The sequence below is a fragment of the Equus asinus genome, chromosome 2, assembly GCF_041296235.1.
Source record: "Equus asinus isolate D_3611 breed Donkey chromosome 2, EquAss-T2T_v2, whole genome shotgun sequence".
NCBI lineage: Eukaryota > Metazoa > Chordata > Mammalia > Perissodactyla > Equidae > Equus > Equus asinus.
In genome coordinates, this window is record NC_091791.1 from 122,944,373 (window position 1) to 122,962,112 (window position 17,740).

The 17,740-nt window shown below is 48.4% G+C and overlaps 1 protein-coding gene across 3 annotated transcripts; it reads left to right on the forward strand.

Annotated features, from left to right (window-relative positions):
* The first annotated feature begins 630 nt into the window (after positions 1–630).
* On the forward strand, positions 631–17,247 carry DNAJA4 (DnaJ heat shock protein family (Hsp40) member A4). 3 transcript variants are annotated; one of them, XM_014856426.3, is made up of 8 exons: positions 631–927; positions 1,232–1,370; positions 6,710–6,890; positions 8,664–8,768; positions 9,684–9,911; positions 10,983–11,213; positions 15,089–15,189; positions 15,287–17,247. In XM_014856426.3, the coding sequence occupies exons 1-8, from the start codon at positions 848–850 to the stop codon at positions 15,500–15,502; spliced, it is 1,281 nt and encodes a 426-aa protein (XP_014711912.1). In that variant the 5' UTR covers positions 631–847; the 3' UTR covers positions 15,503–17,247. The 3 variants fall into 3 exon arrangements, with proteins under 3 accessions (XP_014711912.1, XP_070353597.1, XP_070353593.1); XM_070497492.1 differs by lacking the exons at positions 631–927; positions 1,232–1,370 and adding an exon at positions 2,657–2,807; XM_070497496.1 differs by lacking the exons at positions 631–927; positions 6,710–6,890; positions 8,664–8,768 and having other exon boundaries at positions 1,102–1,370.
* The last annotated feature ends 493 nt before the right edge of the window (positions 17,248–17,740 follow it).

Below are 17,740 nucleotides of genomic sequence, written 5' to 3' on the forward strand. Positions count from 1 at the left end.
GTTCCAGCAGCAGACGCCAAGGCTGGGCTAGAGCAGAGGGCCTGCGGTTCTGTGATAACGCTGTTCTCCACGCCCATGTTTCTGCAGCGGGTAGGGATCATGGCTTCTGAGCACTTACAGGTAGCTGGACACAACCTAGGGAACTCGGGGATCTGTTACTGAACCCTCCCAGGCAGCGTCCCGGGTGATCCAGCACAGTCGCGGGCTCCAGAGCCACTCACCCCACCCGCTGTGCACAACACTCGGCCCACGAGCCTGGTCCAGCCTTGGTGATTGGCACAATAAAGATGAGCGGAGGGGAGGAGGCGGTTTCCCACCTCGAAGAGAAGAGGGGCCACTGCCCACCCTTGGGAGACCTGGGGGATACCACTGCTCACCCTTGGGGCACTTCAGGAGTCCCAACCGTGGGCCCATAATAGGGGCCAGCAAAGCACCACTATACATGTCTAGAGGTCTTAGGTTCACCCCAGTCTTAAAGACACCCCGGGGAGTGCCAGCAGCTGTAGGGGCCCGGGAAACAAGGCCTCATTACAGTGGAAGACCCCTACCCTCTCCAAACCCCTAAAAAATGCAACAATCCAAGGCAGGCCTCAGGGCGCATCCCAGCGGTGACCCAACAGAGGGCGGCCACACCCCCAGGGAGAGGCCGGGTGGGGACCGTGGGACGCAGCTCTCCCAGTCCAACTCCTCGGGGCAGAGTTCCCACCGACGCTGCCCTCCAGGCCACCCGATCCTCGAGCCAGCTGGCCCCACGGATCCTCGGAAGGGCAAGGGGGCGGCCACGGGACGGCGGGACGGTCGTCGGAGGGCGCCCTCCACGCCGAAGCCGCCTTCCAAAGCCCCCAACATGGCCCGGGGAGGCGCGCAGGGCTGGAGTTCCGGGGAGTCGGACGGGCGGCCAGAGGAGCAGGGGGCCGAGGACAGCGGGTGAGCCGACGGGGTCGCGCCGGACCCCGGCGTCGGGGGGTCGGGCGGCGAACCCGGGGCCGCGCGTTGACCTGCCGCCGCCAGGCGCCGCCGGAACCTCCGCGAAGGTTCTGGGCCTTTGTGGCGTCACTGTCTCCTTGCGGAACCTTCCGCCGGCGCCGAATAAAACCCGCCGCGGAGGAGCCGGCGGCTAGAGTGCGGCGGCGCCGGCGCAGAGGTCGGCCCGGCGTGGGCTGGCGGCGGGAGGGAGCCCGGCGGCGGCGTCTGGGGCGCGCTGACGGTCCTCGCCCGCCCCGCCCCGCAGAGACAAGATGGTGAAGGAGACCCAGTACTATGACATCCTGGGGGTGAAGCCCAGCGCCTCCCCGGAGGAGATCAAGAAGGCCTACCGCAAGCTGGCGCTCAAGTACCACCCGGACAAGAACCCGGATGAGGGCGAGAAGGTGCGGGCCGGGGCGGGCGGCGCGGGGCCCGCCGTCGGTTTCTCAGCCCGGGAGCTCGGGGGCCCCGAGCTGCGTTTGTTGGTGCGGCGGACGCCAGGCGCCGCGGGCCCGGCCGGGGTGGCCGAGGCCGAGGGCGTGCGGCGCGGGCAGGTGGAGGGCACTTCGCCGAGCCCAGGCTCGCCCGAGAGGATCGAGGCTGGTGCGGGGGGCCTGGAGCCCTCGTGAGCCCCTCGCAGCCCATTCATTCCTCCGTTCAGTCTGCAAGTGTTCTTGGGGCCCCTTCGGTGTGTGCCGACCGCCGGGGAGGGCTGGGGCTGGAACGCGCCCACTGCTCATAGGGTTTGCGGGCATTTCTGGAGGAGAGGCAGCCAGCAAACCGGGAAACCGAGGCACCCGCGACCAGAAGTTGTGTATTTGCTGGGAACGACCGGCACTGGATGATTTGTGCGCTCACACTCACTGTTGATGCAGAAACCTTAGGGATGAGTTTCTTTAACCTGAGCTAGTACCTGGGACAAACCTAGTGTCCCTCTTGAGAACGATCGACTGGATTTGGTCTCTGTGCCTATGTCCTGCCTGATGAAGGTTGTGAGACATTGGATGACCACATTTGCTTTATTACGCAGGGACCCGGGGATCTCTAACCTGACGCATCATTTTACCTGAATATTCCAGGTTTTCTGTGACAGATGACCCACCGTTGATCCTAAGTATCAATATTAGGCCGAAAAATGCTCTTCATAATAGAAACCTCAATTAACCTTTTTCATTCTGTTCACAGGAACAGTCAAGCCTGCTTTTTATCCTCAAGGAGGCTCATTACCCACCTGAATAGGTGACTTGAAGGGTCAGACATTGATGCTTCGGAAAGCTTGTTGGCCTTCCACTCCTCCTTTCAGTTGCCATTTTCTTATGAAACTTTTGATGTCCCAGATGATTTGGGGGAGGTGGTGATTTTGTATTTGTATCAGTATTAGCTGACACCCAGGCCACTTTTGAAGTCACAGATCACCCATCTAACATTTAGAGCCCTGGAAACGACACTAATATCAAAATACCTGTCTGCGATAGCTTTTCCAAGCTGGAGAAAGCTGCTTAAGGAAGGTCGGCTTGGTGGCAACAGTGATAGAATGTTTATATTTAGCCACATGTGCCGACTGTGGCTGTCACAAGTTTAAAATGCTTTCCTGTAAGATCATTTGTCTGTTACTCACTTGCCTTCTTTCTCATCTATATTTGGGTGGCTTACTGTTACTTTTAAAGTCACTGGCTTTCTATGTGGTGTTGGTGATTCATGGTAGCCTGTGTTTGAGATTCTCCTTTAAGGAGAGTGCATCCAGGCTTCTGATTTCATGTTTCGGGACGCTGGCTAAAGGCAGCATGTGGGAAAGCCTTCTGACCCTGGTCTCAGGTCAGATGTCATAGCTGTCTCCAAGAGTGAGTTCATGGCTGTGTGTGTACAGTTGGAGTGAATCTGCTTTTGGTGTTCTGAAGCTTTTTTTAAATTGGTTTTGACCTGTACTACATTTCTGTAGGTGTCACCCTGTATATAGCTATCTGAGCACATTGTTTAGTTTATTTTAAACTAATATTTGTTTATAGCCAGGCACTGGATTAGTGTCACAAAAGTGAGGCTCTTGGTGGTGAGGTCTGGCCAGTCCTTCTCATTTGGAGGGGGAGGGGCGTTGTGTGAGCCTCCTGCAGGGAATACTTTCCCCTCCCTCCCTCCCATGAAGGGATACAACCCTTTACTTTAGTTCTCAGCTAAAGCTGTTTCTAGGAGTCTGCCTCCGGCCCACAGACTGAACCGCTGGCCCAGTCCTCATGCTGCCTTATTACGATTCCTGTTTGATGCCTGTGTTCCCCACTGCAGAGTAAGCAGGGTGGGCACTACGGCCCTCTGGCCCACTCACAGGCCTTGTGACTAGCTGTGCCGTGAAGGTGCTAAAATGCTGGCTGAATGAATGGAGATGTCACCAGAAGACATATAGTTTAAAGAATTCTATGTGGGAGGAGGAGAGAGCCCTGAAAAGGCACAGTTTGGCAGGGAAATTGTTGTGGTGAAGTGGGGGGAATTGGGGATCAATAGAAATTTGGATTGGAAATCAAAGGGGTTGAGGAGACTGGGGACTCAATTTATAGAAACTCTGCTATAAAGTTTCCCTGGAGAGGAGTCATTCATTCGTTCATTCATTCACCATATATCTCCTTTTTGGTCCTACTAGGTGTTACAGTGTAGCCCTTTCTGTTTTTGTCCCAGTCTGTGGTTCTTGTCCGCTTTATCTGTCATGGATGGAATCTTTTTTTTTTCCCTCCTGAGTTTGTCACTGTATTATTAATGTCTCTTCAAAAATAGATTAAGCCAATCCGTTCCCTCCTTGCTCCAGGACAACTGAGAAGGCTGTTGGGGTGTTGGTCTTTGTTTTGTGCCCTGTTGTCCTGTGTTGCTAAGCAGTGGGCAGCCCGTGTCTGTTGTCAGGTGCTCAGTATGGAGTCTGTACTTATCTGTGGCTGGTTTTCTGCAAGACGTCCGGGCAGTGGGTCAGTAAGCGAGTCCCTTTCAGGGACAGTGATGGGGCGGATTCTTACTTATTACCCTTACTGGCTTTTGAGACGGATTTGGTCTTTTGGCCAATTTCACTGTAACTTTTAGTTTGAATGATAGATTTTCAGGTTAAAAAAATCGTAAAAGAGAGCTTAACACTACAGAAAATGTCACAATACAGAGGACAACCCAGCAAGTACACATCACCCTAACTGCTGCCAGTGTGCTGCTTTCCATGCTTTTTCCCAGGTGATCATACGCGGTCTTTCTGGTACATACTTTTTTTTTCTTACCACTTAATATTTTAACACAAATACTTTTCCAAGATGCTACATAGTCTCCAAAGCCCTTTTTTCCAGCCAGATAGTAATCTCATCAAGGTCCTGTGGCAAATTATCACATTCTTGAAAGGTGAGCTGGTTAGAGCGCTAATCTCTGATGGGGGTACAGGCAGGAAGCTGAATTAGACTCTGGAGTGCTGGTGCTCTGGGGTAGGTGGGCCCACTAGTGGTAGTGGGAGCCCCCATCCCATGTGAGATCTGGTCTCTGATTGAATAACCCAAGTAACAGGCCATTCCTTTTCTTCCTTAGATTAATCATTAATTCTGTTAAGTTCAAGTGTCTTGTGAGTATCCAGGGTATTTGGTGAGTGTTTCTAGTGGACATTCTCGGGAAGCATATTTACCTAGTCCCTGAACTACAGACAGGCCTGGAAACTCTGGGGGCAGCCTGGCCTAGCTGTTTTCTGATCTTCTAAACTAGTCATGTAATCCCTATACTTTGATTTTTCTGCTGTGGAAAGGGGAAGGAGTGAGTGATCCCTACTTCTTTGCAGAAATGACGTGATAATTAACATGTCAAAAGATCTGACTGCCTTGGGTGTGAATCTGATGCCTCCTTAAGACTTAATTTTTAAAATTGCCCAGTTATTTGTTAGCTATTAGTTATTAGCTATTATTTATTAGTTACTTATTAGATCTCTATCAGGGATCTGTAATACAAGAGAAAACTTGTATTACTTGTAGTATCTCCATCAGTTTCCATGTTTGTATCTTCATGGCCCTTTTTTTCTGTATGTTTTATAGATCCTGCATCATAGGATGTGTATATATACATCTGTCTCTCAGATTAAATTGTACCCCTGGAGGACCAAGACTCTATCTTATTTATTTATTTCTGAATTCCTAGAATTGGGCCATTCACCTAACAAATATTTTCAAGTGCCTTCCACGTGCCGGACACTGTTCTAGGCTCAGGGGTACAGCAGTGGACAAAGCTGACCAAGCTCTGACCTCACGGAGCTGACGGAGCAGTGGGGATACACTCTAAGCTCTAAGTGCTGTGGGATTGAGGAACAGCAAGGAGGCAGTGGAGCCGGAACAGAATTGCAGGCAGATGGAGGCAGAGAGGTTGGGCTTGTAGATGAGAGTAAGGGCTGGCTTTTACTCCCAGCGAAATGGGCTGCCGTGGAGTGTTTGGGGCAGAGGATTGACATGATAACAGGCTTGTTCTGGCTGGTGTGTGAAGAACAGACTGAAAGCTGATGTGAGGACAGAAGATAGGAGACCATTGAGGTGGTTACTGAAGTAATCAAGGCAAGAGGTGGTCCTCGGCCAGGGCACGGGCATGGTGGTAGTGACGAGAAGGGATGAATTTTGGATATTTTATAGTGGTCTGATTTTGTTTTTAAAACTTCCATATACCTACAGAAAAGATGAGGGTGGGACAGTGGATAGCTGCATTTCCTTCACTAGCTTCACGAGTTGTAAAGATGTTGCCACATTGCTTTATCCACCTCTATTATTATTATTATTTGCTAAAGCTTTGGAGAGTAAGTTGCATACATCATAACCTTTCAGACCTAAATACTTCACCGTGTTTCTTCTAGGAATGACTTCCTTGTACAAAACCACAGTACAATGATCAAATTTAAAGAATTTAACACCGAGAAAAAAATTCACATTATTCCAATTGTTCCAATAATGTCCTTTGTAGCCGTTTTTTCTTTAGTGCAAGAGCCAGTTCTGGGTCACACGTTTCATTTAGTTTTCGTGTCTTGTAGTTTTGCAGAATGTCCTTCACTTTGGGTTTTCTGCTTCCTAAGGTTGGATTCCAGTGATACATTTTTGGCAGGAGTGTGATACCTGGGGTATTGTGTCTGTCTCAGGGTACTGGAGACATACATATGAAGGTAGCGCCAACAGGATTTGTTGACATGAGATGTGAGGGAGAAAGGAAATGAGGTTTTGGTGTGGCCAGTAGCTGAGATATGGGGGAGACCCTGGGAGGGGCAGGACTGCGGTGCGGGGATCAGGAGTACAGGTTTGCGCACGAAGTCTGCAGCCTGTGCGTGGATAGGCGCTCACGAGAAGTCTGCGGGTGAAGTTCACGCGGGTGAACTAGTGAAGCAGTCCCTGTGAGTGGAAAGCAGGAGCAGCACCCGGGAGGCCCCGGCTTTCTCCAGTTGTAGAGCTGTGGGCCGTGTCCCAGCTCCACTCCACGTCTTCCTGCCCACGGCAGGCAGAGCAGGGGACGCTCCTTCCCTGCTGCATTCGCTCCCTCATTCTCTGCAGCCCCTACCACTAGTCCCTTAGTTGTGTTTGCCCTCTGTTTCCCACTTTACACGGGGAGTAAATGGAAAAATCAGGTTGCAGATAATGTATAGACCAGCTAGTTTGGGGAGTTGGGTGTGGAATACCTGTTATTGTGTAACATTCTTATGGTGGGTTTGCTTAATAAAAGAACTCAAACCTTCCCTCTCTCTCTTTTTAAATCTGTTTTTTTTTCTTTTAAGTTTAAACTCATATCTCAGGCATATGAAGTACTTTCAGATCCAAAGAAAAGGGACGTTTATGACCAGGGCGGTGAACAGGCAATTAAGGAAGGCGGCTCAGGCAGCCCCAGCTTCTCCTCACCCATGGACATCTTTGACATGTTCTTTGGTGGCGGAGGACGGATGGCGAGAGAGAGAAGAGGTAAATGCTTTTAAAGACCTGTAAGCACGTCGTAGTCTCCAAATGATACATGTTATTGGAATCAGGGTGAATCGTGCAGTTGTCATGTTTTGGGATCAGTAGCTTTAAATAGTTCATCCTTGTCTAGTATCCAGGCTGCCTGGAATCTCTTAGCGCATTTAGCAATTACCCGACCCCCTTCAAACACCACAGAGAAAGGGGCAAATGGTGGTGAGTAGAATGGAGGAAGATCAAGTTCATCTTGCTTCTCTTTCTCTTTTGGGGTCAGGCCCATGAGTGTCCTGACGGACATACATAGATGGACCTCCTGGGGTTGTTGGTGGTGCCTCTGTCAAGAGTGCTTTCCGCGCCTCCTGACCTGGGCCAGGGCCCACAGGCTCTACTTTTGGCTGGTTCTCTGCAGTGTGCAGTGTGGCCTCATTTTCTGAGCCTGCTGGGGAAATGTACTAGGTGATAAAGTTTACCCCTTTGTGTTTGGACATCTTTGTAAAAGAACCTACCTACCTCTCTTCAGAATGTACTATGATGAGCACCTTCATCCCCAGGAGGTGAGTGAGGGACTGCGCCCTTGCTGAATGCCCCAGGCCACTGGTTGAGTTCTGGGCTGTGCTCCTCCTAATTTTCCTACCTCTCACCTCCTGTCAGGCTATGAGCTGTCACCTCTCACTGTCATCAGTGGTCTCTAATAGCCTTCTTCCCCCTGTCCAGTTTACTGTTGATAATCTGCTTTGGACCCTGAAACCAGATAGATAACCAAGCTTGCTATAGTCCTAGATAAGATCAGAAGAAATAAACTCTGCATTGGAGTTAAAGAAGGGTGGTTTGGGTCAACGAGAGGCCCCTGGATAAATAAGGCTGTTCTTGTTCTCACATTATAATTGACTTTGAGCTTCAAAAAGCCTGGCTGTCAATTCTGTGAACACAGTGTGCTGAAAATCACAAAGTGTTTATTAGGGAAAAATCCTTGCCCTGTTGTCCGGGTGTGTTGCCTGCTCACGTAATTGACGGTATGGACGTTCTGAACACCTTGGGTGTGCTCTTTCCCAGCTCTCTTACTGTCTTGAGACAATCAACTTCATGCCCTTAATGAAGTCGTCTCTCAGAGTTGACAGCCGATAAACAAGGACAATCTGTCTGAGTGACTGCAAGAGCCCTACGGGCAGCAGCGGGGGCCCTGACGCTGTGGGCCCTGACAGGCTGGCACAGCACCAGGCGGACAGACACCCAGCCTGAGAACAAGAGGTGCGCTGCCCTGAATGCACAGACGAGAGTTAGGCCGATGGAGGAGTTTCCACTTGGCCACAAGTCAAGAAAGGGCTCAAAAAGCAGAGCCTTTTGTGCTCAAGGAAGAGTTTCAATTAAAGGTCCAGAGATGGTTGTCGTGCATTGATCTGTGAGGAAAGGGCTCCTTTCGTAGGGAAAACCTAGTTAACCAGTTCCATTGGTTAACCTTGCCTTAGGTCTTCTCAGAGATCTCTCTGTCCTCAGATTTGTTCTTAGAAAATAAAGGTGGAAAGGCTTTTTGTTGATCTCTCTACATGATTGAATAATTAGCTCGTAGTTAGGGAGGGTATTAGTTCTCGTCATTGACAGAGGGCCAGAGGATGGGCCAAGTGGAGTAGAAGCATTGCTTCCTGCAGGGAAGGGAATGAAGGACACAGGCACAGCTTTGAGTCTCTGGAGGCTTCAGACCGCTGTGTCTCGTGGGTGGTATTTAGTGCAGTGGTGTATTCAATACAATGTTACTAATTGGTTTTTTTTCCCCTTGGTAAGGCAAGAATGTTGTACATCAGTTGTCTGTAACTCTTGAAGATTTATATAATGGAGTCACAAAGAAATTGGCCCTCCAGAAAAATGTAATTTGTGAGAAATGTGAAGGTAAAAATTAATTTTTGGATGAATCTCATAGTTCTGATTCCTTAGATCTGGAAACAATTGTGATTGTTTTACAGTTCAGAGAAAAATAATTTATCTTTTCAAATGTGACAGTCAAACAGAGATTACAAACAGGTGGCTTGAGGGCCAAATCTGTTTTATTTGGCCATGTACGTTTTTTATTTGGACTGCACATTTATTTAATATGTTGACAGTTATTTTAAAAATATAAAAATCAAAACGGTTCACCCAACTGAGGGGTCAGCAGACTTTTTCTGTAAAGGGCCAGATAGTAAATATTTTAGGCTTTGTGGGCCATGTGGTCTTTATGTTGTAACTGTGTAACTCTTAGTGCAAAAGCAGCCCTAGACAATACATAAATGAATGGATGTGCCTGTGTTCTAGTAAAGCTCGATTTACAAAACCAGGCAGCTGGCCGTAGGTTACTGACCCTTGACTTAAATGTAAATGTAGTTAACATAATTTTTTTTAATCTGATTTTTCAAGAAAAGTCAGATCTGGTGACCGCAGGCCCACGTTGTCCCACAGAGAATTGGCTGAGCTGAGTAGCCACCCGTGTAGACAGGGCTGTGTCCTCCAGTTCTCCACAGCCTGCTTGGTCACCTGTAGGCATGGGTGTTTTTCCATCCTGGGGTGGAAGAAAACACAGTTAATGAAGCTCAAGTAATGAATTTGGCATGGCACAGCCCAAAACACAAATGTTTAAGATCACATGTTAACATCTGGATATTATCTGCTTGGCTAGAATCATCCAGTTTTTTCCACCTTGCTTTTGATGATTTTAAATAGTCAGAATTCAAACCGATTTAATTGTTCATTACCCATCTACTGTGGCACCCAGTAGGGGTGCTTCTAAGGGGCGAGCACAGCTCTCACTCCTGCCTCCCCTCCTCGCAGGTGTTGGTGGGAAGAAGGGATCTGTAGAGAAGTGCCCACTGTGCAAGGGGCGAGGGATGCAGATTCACATCCAGCAGATCGGACCAGGCATGGTGCAGCAGATCCAGACCATGTGCATTGAGTGCAAGGGCCAGGGCGAGCGCATCAACCCCAAGGACCGCTGTGAGAGCTGCAGCGGCACCAAGGTGATCCGAGAAAAGAAGATTATCGAAGTGCATGTGGAGAAAGGTGAGGCTGCGCAGAACCAGCGCTCCACTCTGGCTGGAAGTGCTTCCGGGGTGCTAATCCTGGGGCACACAGGCTAGGTATCAGGGAAATGAGATACATGACAGCAGGTATTTAAATGATATTAGAATGTGCCGTAAATTCCTCCTATTTCCAGGTTGTCTCTTGACCCTCCCTGGCTTTGTTTCCATCCCACATCACCTGCCAAAGCTTTCTTGCTGAGGTCTGCTTCCTTGAGATCAAAAACGACCTCTCTTTAAGGTTTTCCAGTGCTCTGAAAGTCACTTGATCTTAATTTTGGTTAACTGTCCTCTCCTGCCATTCTCAAATCATTTCTTTAGAGTCATTTGGAGACGTCTTTCTAATAGCTTTTATCGCTCATTGGCCATAAGAGCACGTTTAAGGCTTTGTAGCTGCACATTTCTTTTCTCCACACATTTCCCTTTTGTTGCATCGGATTCTCCCAAATATAGTGCCTTCCCCTGCTATTTATCTTGCCTGGTGCCGTCATTGTAAGGCCTTTTCCAGTCTTAGCTGTTCACCAGGTAGTCCCTGATTATTCCGTGACTTCCTAATCCAGTGAATATTCCTGCCTGAGAGGTGAAACCAGAGTACACGAATGAACCCCCAAACCAACCCAGCTGTTGTTACAGGACTTCTTGTGTAAACACATCTCCCCCGTTCCTGTGTGTACACACTGATGTCTTAGAAAGCCCCCAGAGCCATGCACTGTGTGCAGTGGGCAGGGCGCGGTCACTTCATGATGGCATTGTGGTGTCAGTTGTGGCCTCACAGGGCCCAGGCAGGCAGGGAGTGTGCTGTGAACCTGTCATGGGTCGGCCTTGTTTTGCACTCATCATGCTTCATGCTGAGGACCCTCGTTATGCTGAGGGAAGCATGGCTTCTTTCTTGGTGACAATTCTAGCCGCCACTCCCATCCCCATGCCTGCATGAGGTTGGGCGGCTTGATGAATAAAGAACCTCCAAAGGACTCTGTGTGCCTTCTTCAACAGCTTTGTAGAAAGTATTGTTTTTAAGAGAAATGGCTAATCAGAAAGGGATGATGTTTCATAGGTATGAAAGATGGGCAAAAGATACTATTTCATGGAGAAGGAGATCAGGAGCCTGAGCTGGAGCCTGGTGATGTCATAATTGTGCTTGATCAGAAGGATCATAGTGTCTTTCAGAGACGAGGCCATGACTTGATCATGAAAATGAAAATTCAGCTTTCTGAAGCCCTTTGTGGCTTCAAGAAGACGATAAAAACGCTGGATGATCGAATCCTTGTTATTACGTCCAAATCAGGTAATGTTTCAAATGTGTGTTTCGTAGTAACTGATCTGTATGTTTGACATACTGCTACTGGCTGGGTAGCCTGGTTTCATATCTCAGGTTGACTTCTGTCACACAAGCTAGCGTGACTTGATTTTCTCTAAATTTAAAGTCATCACCACTGACTCCTAAGAATTTTATGAATTTCTTTTATATTCTCCTAGGAAAAAAATTCAGAGTTGGGGGAAGAACCTCACACAGGAATCTTAGGGTTTTAAAATTCTAACTGGAACCTGCCAATTAAACTTAAATTTTTAAAATTTTCTTTCTGTTTAATAAGAAAACACAGCTGAGGGGCTGGCCCTGTGGCTAAGTGGTTAAGTTCACGCGCTGTGCTTCTGCGGCCCAGGGTTTTGCTGGTTTGGATCCTGGGCGCGGACATGGCACCGCTCATCAGGCCACGCTGGTCGGCGTCCCACATAGCACAACCAGAGGCACTCACAACTAGAATATACACCTATGTACTGGGCAGCTTTGGGGAGAAGAAGAAGGAAAAAAAGATGAGCAACAGATGTTAGCACAGGTGCCAATCTAAAAGTTAAAAAAGAAAGAAAACAGCTGATAATCGGAGCTCAAGTGGTGATCTGTGCTGATTCACCTACCTGTTCCTCTATCCTCTGTGCTGTCAATTACTCATGAGAGACATGTTAAGATAGAATTTTCCTGGGGCTGGCCCAGTAGTGTAGTTGGTTAAGTTTGCATGTTCTGCTTCCGTGGCCCAGGGTGTGTGGGTTTCAATCCTGGGCGTGGACCTACATACCGTTCATCAAGCTACACTGTGGCAGCATCCCACATATAAACTGGAGGAAGAGTGGCACACATGTTAGTTGGGCAACAGTCTTCCTCAAGCAAAAAGAGGAAGATTGGCAACAGATGTTAGCTGAGGGCCAATCTTCCTCACCAAAAAGAAAAGAAAAGAGAGAAAAAGAATTTTCCTGATTAAAAAGATATTGCCTGTCAGTTTATCCTTGGAATCTTCCAGAGAGCTGCCTGTCTGTACACACCCACACAAGCTGGACAGAGCTGCCCCTGGACCGAAAGGGTTCACAAGGGCCAGAACCTGTTAGGAGTGTATAGCTCCCAGACTTCCAGCTCCCAGGAGGGCTAGGGTTTACTTGCAGTCGAGGGACCATGTGGGCACCAGAGCACCTGCCTAGAAGGGGCTGAGGGGAAGGCAGGCAAATTGGAAAAGGCAGCAAGGCCAGGCTAGGGACCTTGACTTGAAGCTGCCTCTGAGTAACACGTAAGGTCAATTGTTCAGGTCAAAGAATGTGGTGGTGGCTAAGCCACCCAGGCAGCCTCGACTTCATCACAGTGCTGCTCTGGTGGCCCCGGCCTCGGGGTCAGGGAGTAACTTCCCATGGGCATCTGAGGTTTAAGGCTAGAGGGGCAGTTTCGGGGTTGTGGGGGAGGTAACCAGCCAATAAGCCTGTCCAAGGGCAGTGGTAGCTGGTGATAAGACTCTGAAGTCCAGTGGCGTGAGCAGTGGCCACCTCACCTCCCTGACCACCTTCCAGACCTTTCCTGCCTCTTGCCCATTTCTCCTCTTCGCCTCTCTGGCCTTATTCTCTTCCTCTGCTACTTTCCTCTTTGGCTCTTTCTGTTGCTTTCTTTTCTGAACATAATATGAAATGAAATTATATATCTAAGCCTTGATCAGAGATTTTTTAAAACTTTCTATTTGGGAACAATTTCAAACTAACAAAAAGTTGTAAAAATAAAAATAGTCCAAGGACCACCCATATATGGTTTGCCTATTGTCAACATTTAACCCAATTTGATTTTTTCCTTTTGTCCTGTGTGTGTGTTTATATACATATACTTAAGGATTGGGGAATGCACTGTAGTATAATGCAGAATTTGCAGGAAAACTTTAAATACAACACCTTCCTTTTGGTTCCATTCCATAGACCTCACAGGGTACCCATTTCCTCCCCCACTCTAGAGTAGGAAAGTTTGAGGATCACAGTTCACTCAAAGCCCTCGGCCACTGGTTGTGAGTAGGTGTGTGCCCGGCACCCCCTGCAATTGTGTTCAGGACCCCCTAACATTGTCTCAGTCCTGATTCCAGCCCTTCTGGGAGCAGGAGCTGGCAGCATCTGTGTGTAACTTCTTTGGGAAAGCTCATCCTTGGCCTAGAGGGGGCTGAGGCCTTGGGTCAGTGTGGCAGAGCTCCCTGGAGCAGGGCCCTGCTGTGGGATTGTGAGCCCAGCGCCCCTTGCTGCCTTGCACTCCGATCCCAGCCACAGGCAACCCCGGAGCCAAGGACGGAAGAGAGGAAGTGAGCCCCAGAGGGAAGGAAGTGTAAACCCCGGGAAACCCATTTCCTTGCTTAGCTCTAAGGAAGGGCGAGGTGTCCAGAAAACCTGCTGGAGATTTCTTGTGTGTGTGTGTTCTTTCTTTTTGCTCATTTGTCCTTTTCTGTGTCCTCTCCTTTTCCTTCACCCCATCTTCTTTTCTTGTTTTGGCTTCTCATTCCTTCATTTCCTCTTCTCTCTTGTCCCTTCTCTCTTCTGCTATTGAAATACCTTCCTCACCGGAGGCCCTTAGGCTGTCTTGAGCCTTGCTGACAATTAGGAGATTAATGAAGAAAGTGCCTTAGGAGCTGCCCAAGGGTGTGATGCCCAATACTTAGCTCCTGGAAGAGCCTGACTCGTAGTGGTTTCCTTCTCTTACAAGTGGTTTTCCATGCTTGCTCTCATGGTTTCTCAGCCCCCAGTTTAGAAGCAGTAATGTAGGGAGTTGTGCTTGAGAGCAACAAGAAGTGACACCTGATAGGAAGGGAGACACAGAAAAACTATGTAAAAAACCCCACAATACTAAGAACACAAGAAGCCTGGCAGCCTGGGGCCATTTAGCTAAGGGGCCCCATCCGGCAGTCAGTAGCTCTGAGGGTCGCGTCTGAGTCACGGCCCTGCATAGAATGACCCCCTAAGAGAGAGTGCTCGGCACACTTTATTTTAAAAACTCCTGTGAGATACTTTTAAAGATTTCCTCTTGAGAGATTTCACCCAGGGGAGTGGGCTGTTGAGTAAATGAGTGTTTAGCTTCCCCTTCCCCATCTTATTTTTCCTGAACATTTCTTTCTTTCTTTGTCCATTGTCATTACTTAGCTGAAGAGCATACTTTTTCAGACTCTTTTGTTCCTTTCCTTTTCATGTTTGGAAGGAATATTTTTAGATGTGGGGGGGGAACTTTAGAGCTCTGGGGGTCTAAACTCCCAGGATGCCTTTTGAAAAAGTGTAGGTGTAAGACTCCTGTGTGCAAGCTAGACTGACCCCAGCTCAGCTGCATGTGAGGAAGTACCTTTTATTGATGGAGACAGCCAGCAGCCACAGGAGGCTCTCCTGCCAGGTGGGTGCTGGTTGGACTTCTCTGAGGCCCTTTCCTGCTCTAAGCTCTGCTTGAGTCTCTGAGCATATTCTCCTCCCACTCGTGGTGGAGATACGTGTCATGACGTGAAGCAGCAGGCTGACAGGTATTAGCCCCACTTACCCAGACTTGAGTGTTCTGATTCCTAGCTCACTTTTTTTTTTTTTTTTTTTTAAAACCATCCTGCCTTGTGATGGAGGCTCCAGCATGCTGCCTCCTTGACACACTGCTGGAGCCCAGAGCATGGGCCCGAGAGTTCCGCTCCCTGACCCCTCACCCTCATCCCCTTCACCCAGACAGGAACTCTGACAGGGATCATTCTGGCTGGGACCAGCTTTCTGGTCAGATGCTATGTTTTCCCTTCCTTTGCCCGCTGCCATACCAGGACCCGCCCCTAGGCTCTCCCAAAAGGGAGACTGACCTCTCAAGGCCTCCCTCCATCTTTGTGTTTCATAACTAAACCTTTTCTGCGGCAGGTGAGGTGATAAAGCACGGGGACCTGAAATGTGTGCGAAATGAAGGAATGCCTATCTACAAAGCACCTCTGGAGAAAGGAATTCTGATCATACAGTTTTTAGTAAGTTCACGTGTTTTATTCTCATGGGACATAGTAAGTGGCCTTAATTGGGAAGGGAAAAAAAAAATACCATTCTTTCTCATCTCACCCCTTACAGGTGATCTTTCCTGAGAAACACTGGCTTTCTCCAGACAAGCTTCCTCAGCTGGAAGCTTTACTCCCCCCTCGACAGAAGGTGAGAATTACAGATGACATGGATCAGGTGGAGCTGACAGAGTTCAATCCCAGTGAGCAGAACTGGCGCCAGCACAGGGAGGCCTATGAGGAGGACGATGATGGGCCCCGGGCCGGAGTGCAGTGCCAGACGGCGTGATGTTCCCAGTGCAGCGGGACCCAGCTGGACTAGCACACGATGAATGTAAAGTTGGCACAATGAAAATGGCATCGCTTTAATGGCCTCGTGTTTGGGGTGTCCTGTGTATGTGTTCAGCATTCTCAATTGCTGAGTATCTTTTTGGTTTTCTTTTTCTTTTGGTTGTAAGTTAAGCTTAATTTATACTTAAATGTTTTAAGTGTAAATCACCTCTAGTCTGCATATGGAATCTTTTTATTTAAATTTTCGGGATACTTTTGAGATGCCAGTGACTGCACTGACACTTTGTGCTTCTAGTGGCTTTGCCATAATTCAGTTCCACCGATAAAGCACAGCCCAGATAGCAGCACTCAGCCCCCTAGCAAACCTCCAGGCACCAAGTGGGCATCCTGGCCCATCTCTAGCTCTCTGCTTTCTCTCCCCTCCGTTCCTCCCATGGCAGAGTTACTGAGGGCATGATCTCAGGGCTGCTGATGTGACACTTCTGAATCTAGATTCTAGATGATCCTCCTCAAGAATAAAAGCACATCTGTGGATTGGACTTGGCTGCAGTGCCTGGTTCACTGTTCTGTGCCCTTGAGTGGTTGGAATGGGGTGTGAGTGTGTCTGATCATCTCTCTTGGAAGCTTCCTGAACCTTCCAAGCTTTATGGCGAGGACAAACCAGTGTTTTCAATGAAATGCCAACATAACTATTTGCCTGTAACCCTGTACCTTGCTCTTTGTGGTTTTAATGATTTTCTGTTGACAACCTCTGCAGTGCTCTCCCACCAAAGTGCTTGCTTGTAAAGAAAACTGTGTCCCCAGCAGCCTCAGTGCAGCAACATAAGTCATGGGAGGATGCTGGTGGTTTGGCCTCACGGCACAGCCAACTTCCTGCCTGACCAGTGATCCCAGGTGACTTGAGGGCCTGGAAAGGCATAGAACTTCTCAGTGTTTTCCACCTCATTCTCGCAGGTTCAACTCCCTTCCAAAGGATTGTTCCTCTCGTTGCACAGCTATATTACAAAGGCCTTGCTGCTCAGGTGATAATGTTTTGGTGAGAATTGTACTGACAGAGCTCCACTATAGATCACAGTCTATGGACTACCACTGTAAATGATAGCGTGTATGGAGGGATATTAGTCATTATTCTACTCGTGGCAGGTAGACTACAATTTAAACTTAGGGTTACCTCAACTTTTAGCTATTACTGCTCCTTTTCTTCCAAGACAGTCATGAAGAAAAACTGCTACCTTCTAAGCTGCTGAATTAAAGCAGGGGCCACCTGTCAGATCCATCCTTCTTTGGTTGTAGAACCTGAGAGTCTGACTCAGACCAGGGACCTCCCCTAGGAGGGTGGAGGGTCAAAGGACAGATCAGACCCACGGCAGGTAGGGTACGCCTTCTGGTGGACCAGCCTCCAGCAGAACATTGCTGGCTAGTGGGTGGGCATAATTTGCTCAAGATAGGTGTAGAAAGAGCCCACCTTTGACCATTGGTCAGGATAGACATAAAACCTATTCTTCCAGCTAAGCCTATGTGAAAATCAATTTACAAATGGACCACGACTCCAGGGTGTTTCGTTTCTTTGCTGTGACTTTCTAATAAATTATTGCTAGAGAACTGCTCTGTAGTTGATGATGGGGCAAAATTACATTCAGTTCCTTGTCATGTAAATGGAATTTGGGGGGGTGTTGCTTAAAATTTATTCCACCTGTACATTTGTCAATTGAAAATTAAAATTGAGCTGGAATGAGAGAAAAATGGCTGTAGGTTTTTTAAAATTTCCTGAGCTCAAATGAACAGTGTTAAGTGTCAGCTTGCCTCACATTGGTTGATTTAATGGAATAAAGTTTCCCCCCTCATGGAGCTTATATTTTGGGGGTGGGGACAAATGCAAACATCAGGCAGTGACAACTGCTATGAAGAAAAAGAGTAACCGGGAAGGGTGGCAGGGGACAGGGAGGCCTCTACCTGGAGCTGATATCTGAGCAGCTACCTGAACGCAGTGAGTAGACCTCTGAAGGAGCATCCCAGGCAGAGGAAATGGCAAGGACTATGTGGATACAGGGGGGTGAGCAGGCCTAGAGGCAGGAGAGAGAAGCAGAGGGCTATGGTAAAGAGCATGGGCGCTGTTCTAAGGGTGACGGAGAGTTTGGAGGAAAAGCACATGACCTGACTTACAGGCATATGAAGTTATGATCCATAAAAAAGCAACGAGCTTCAGAGTGTTAGCTACTTACCCCTTTCCCATTCA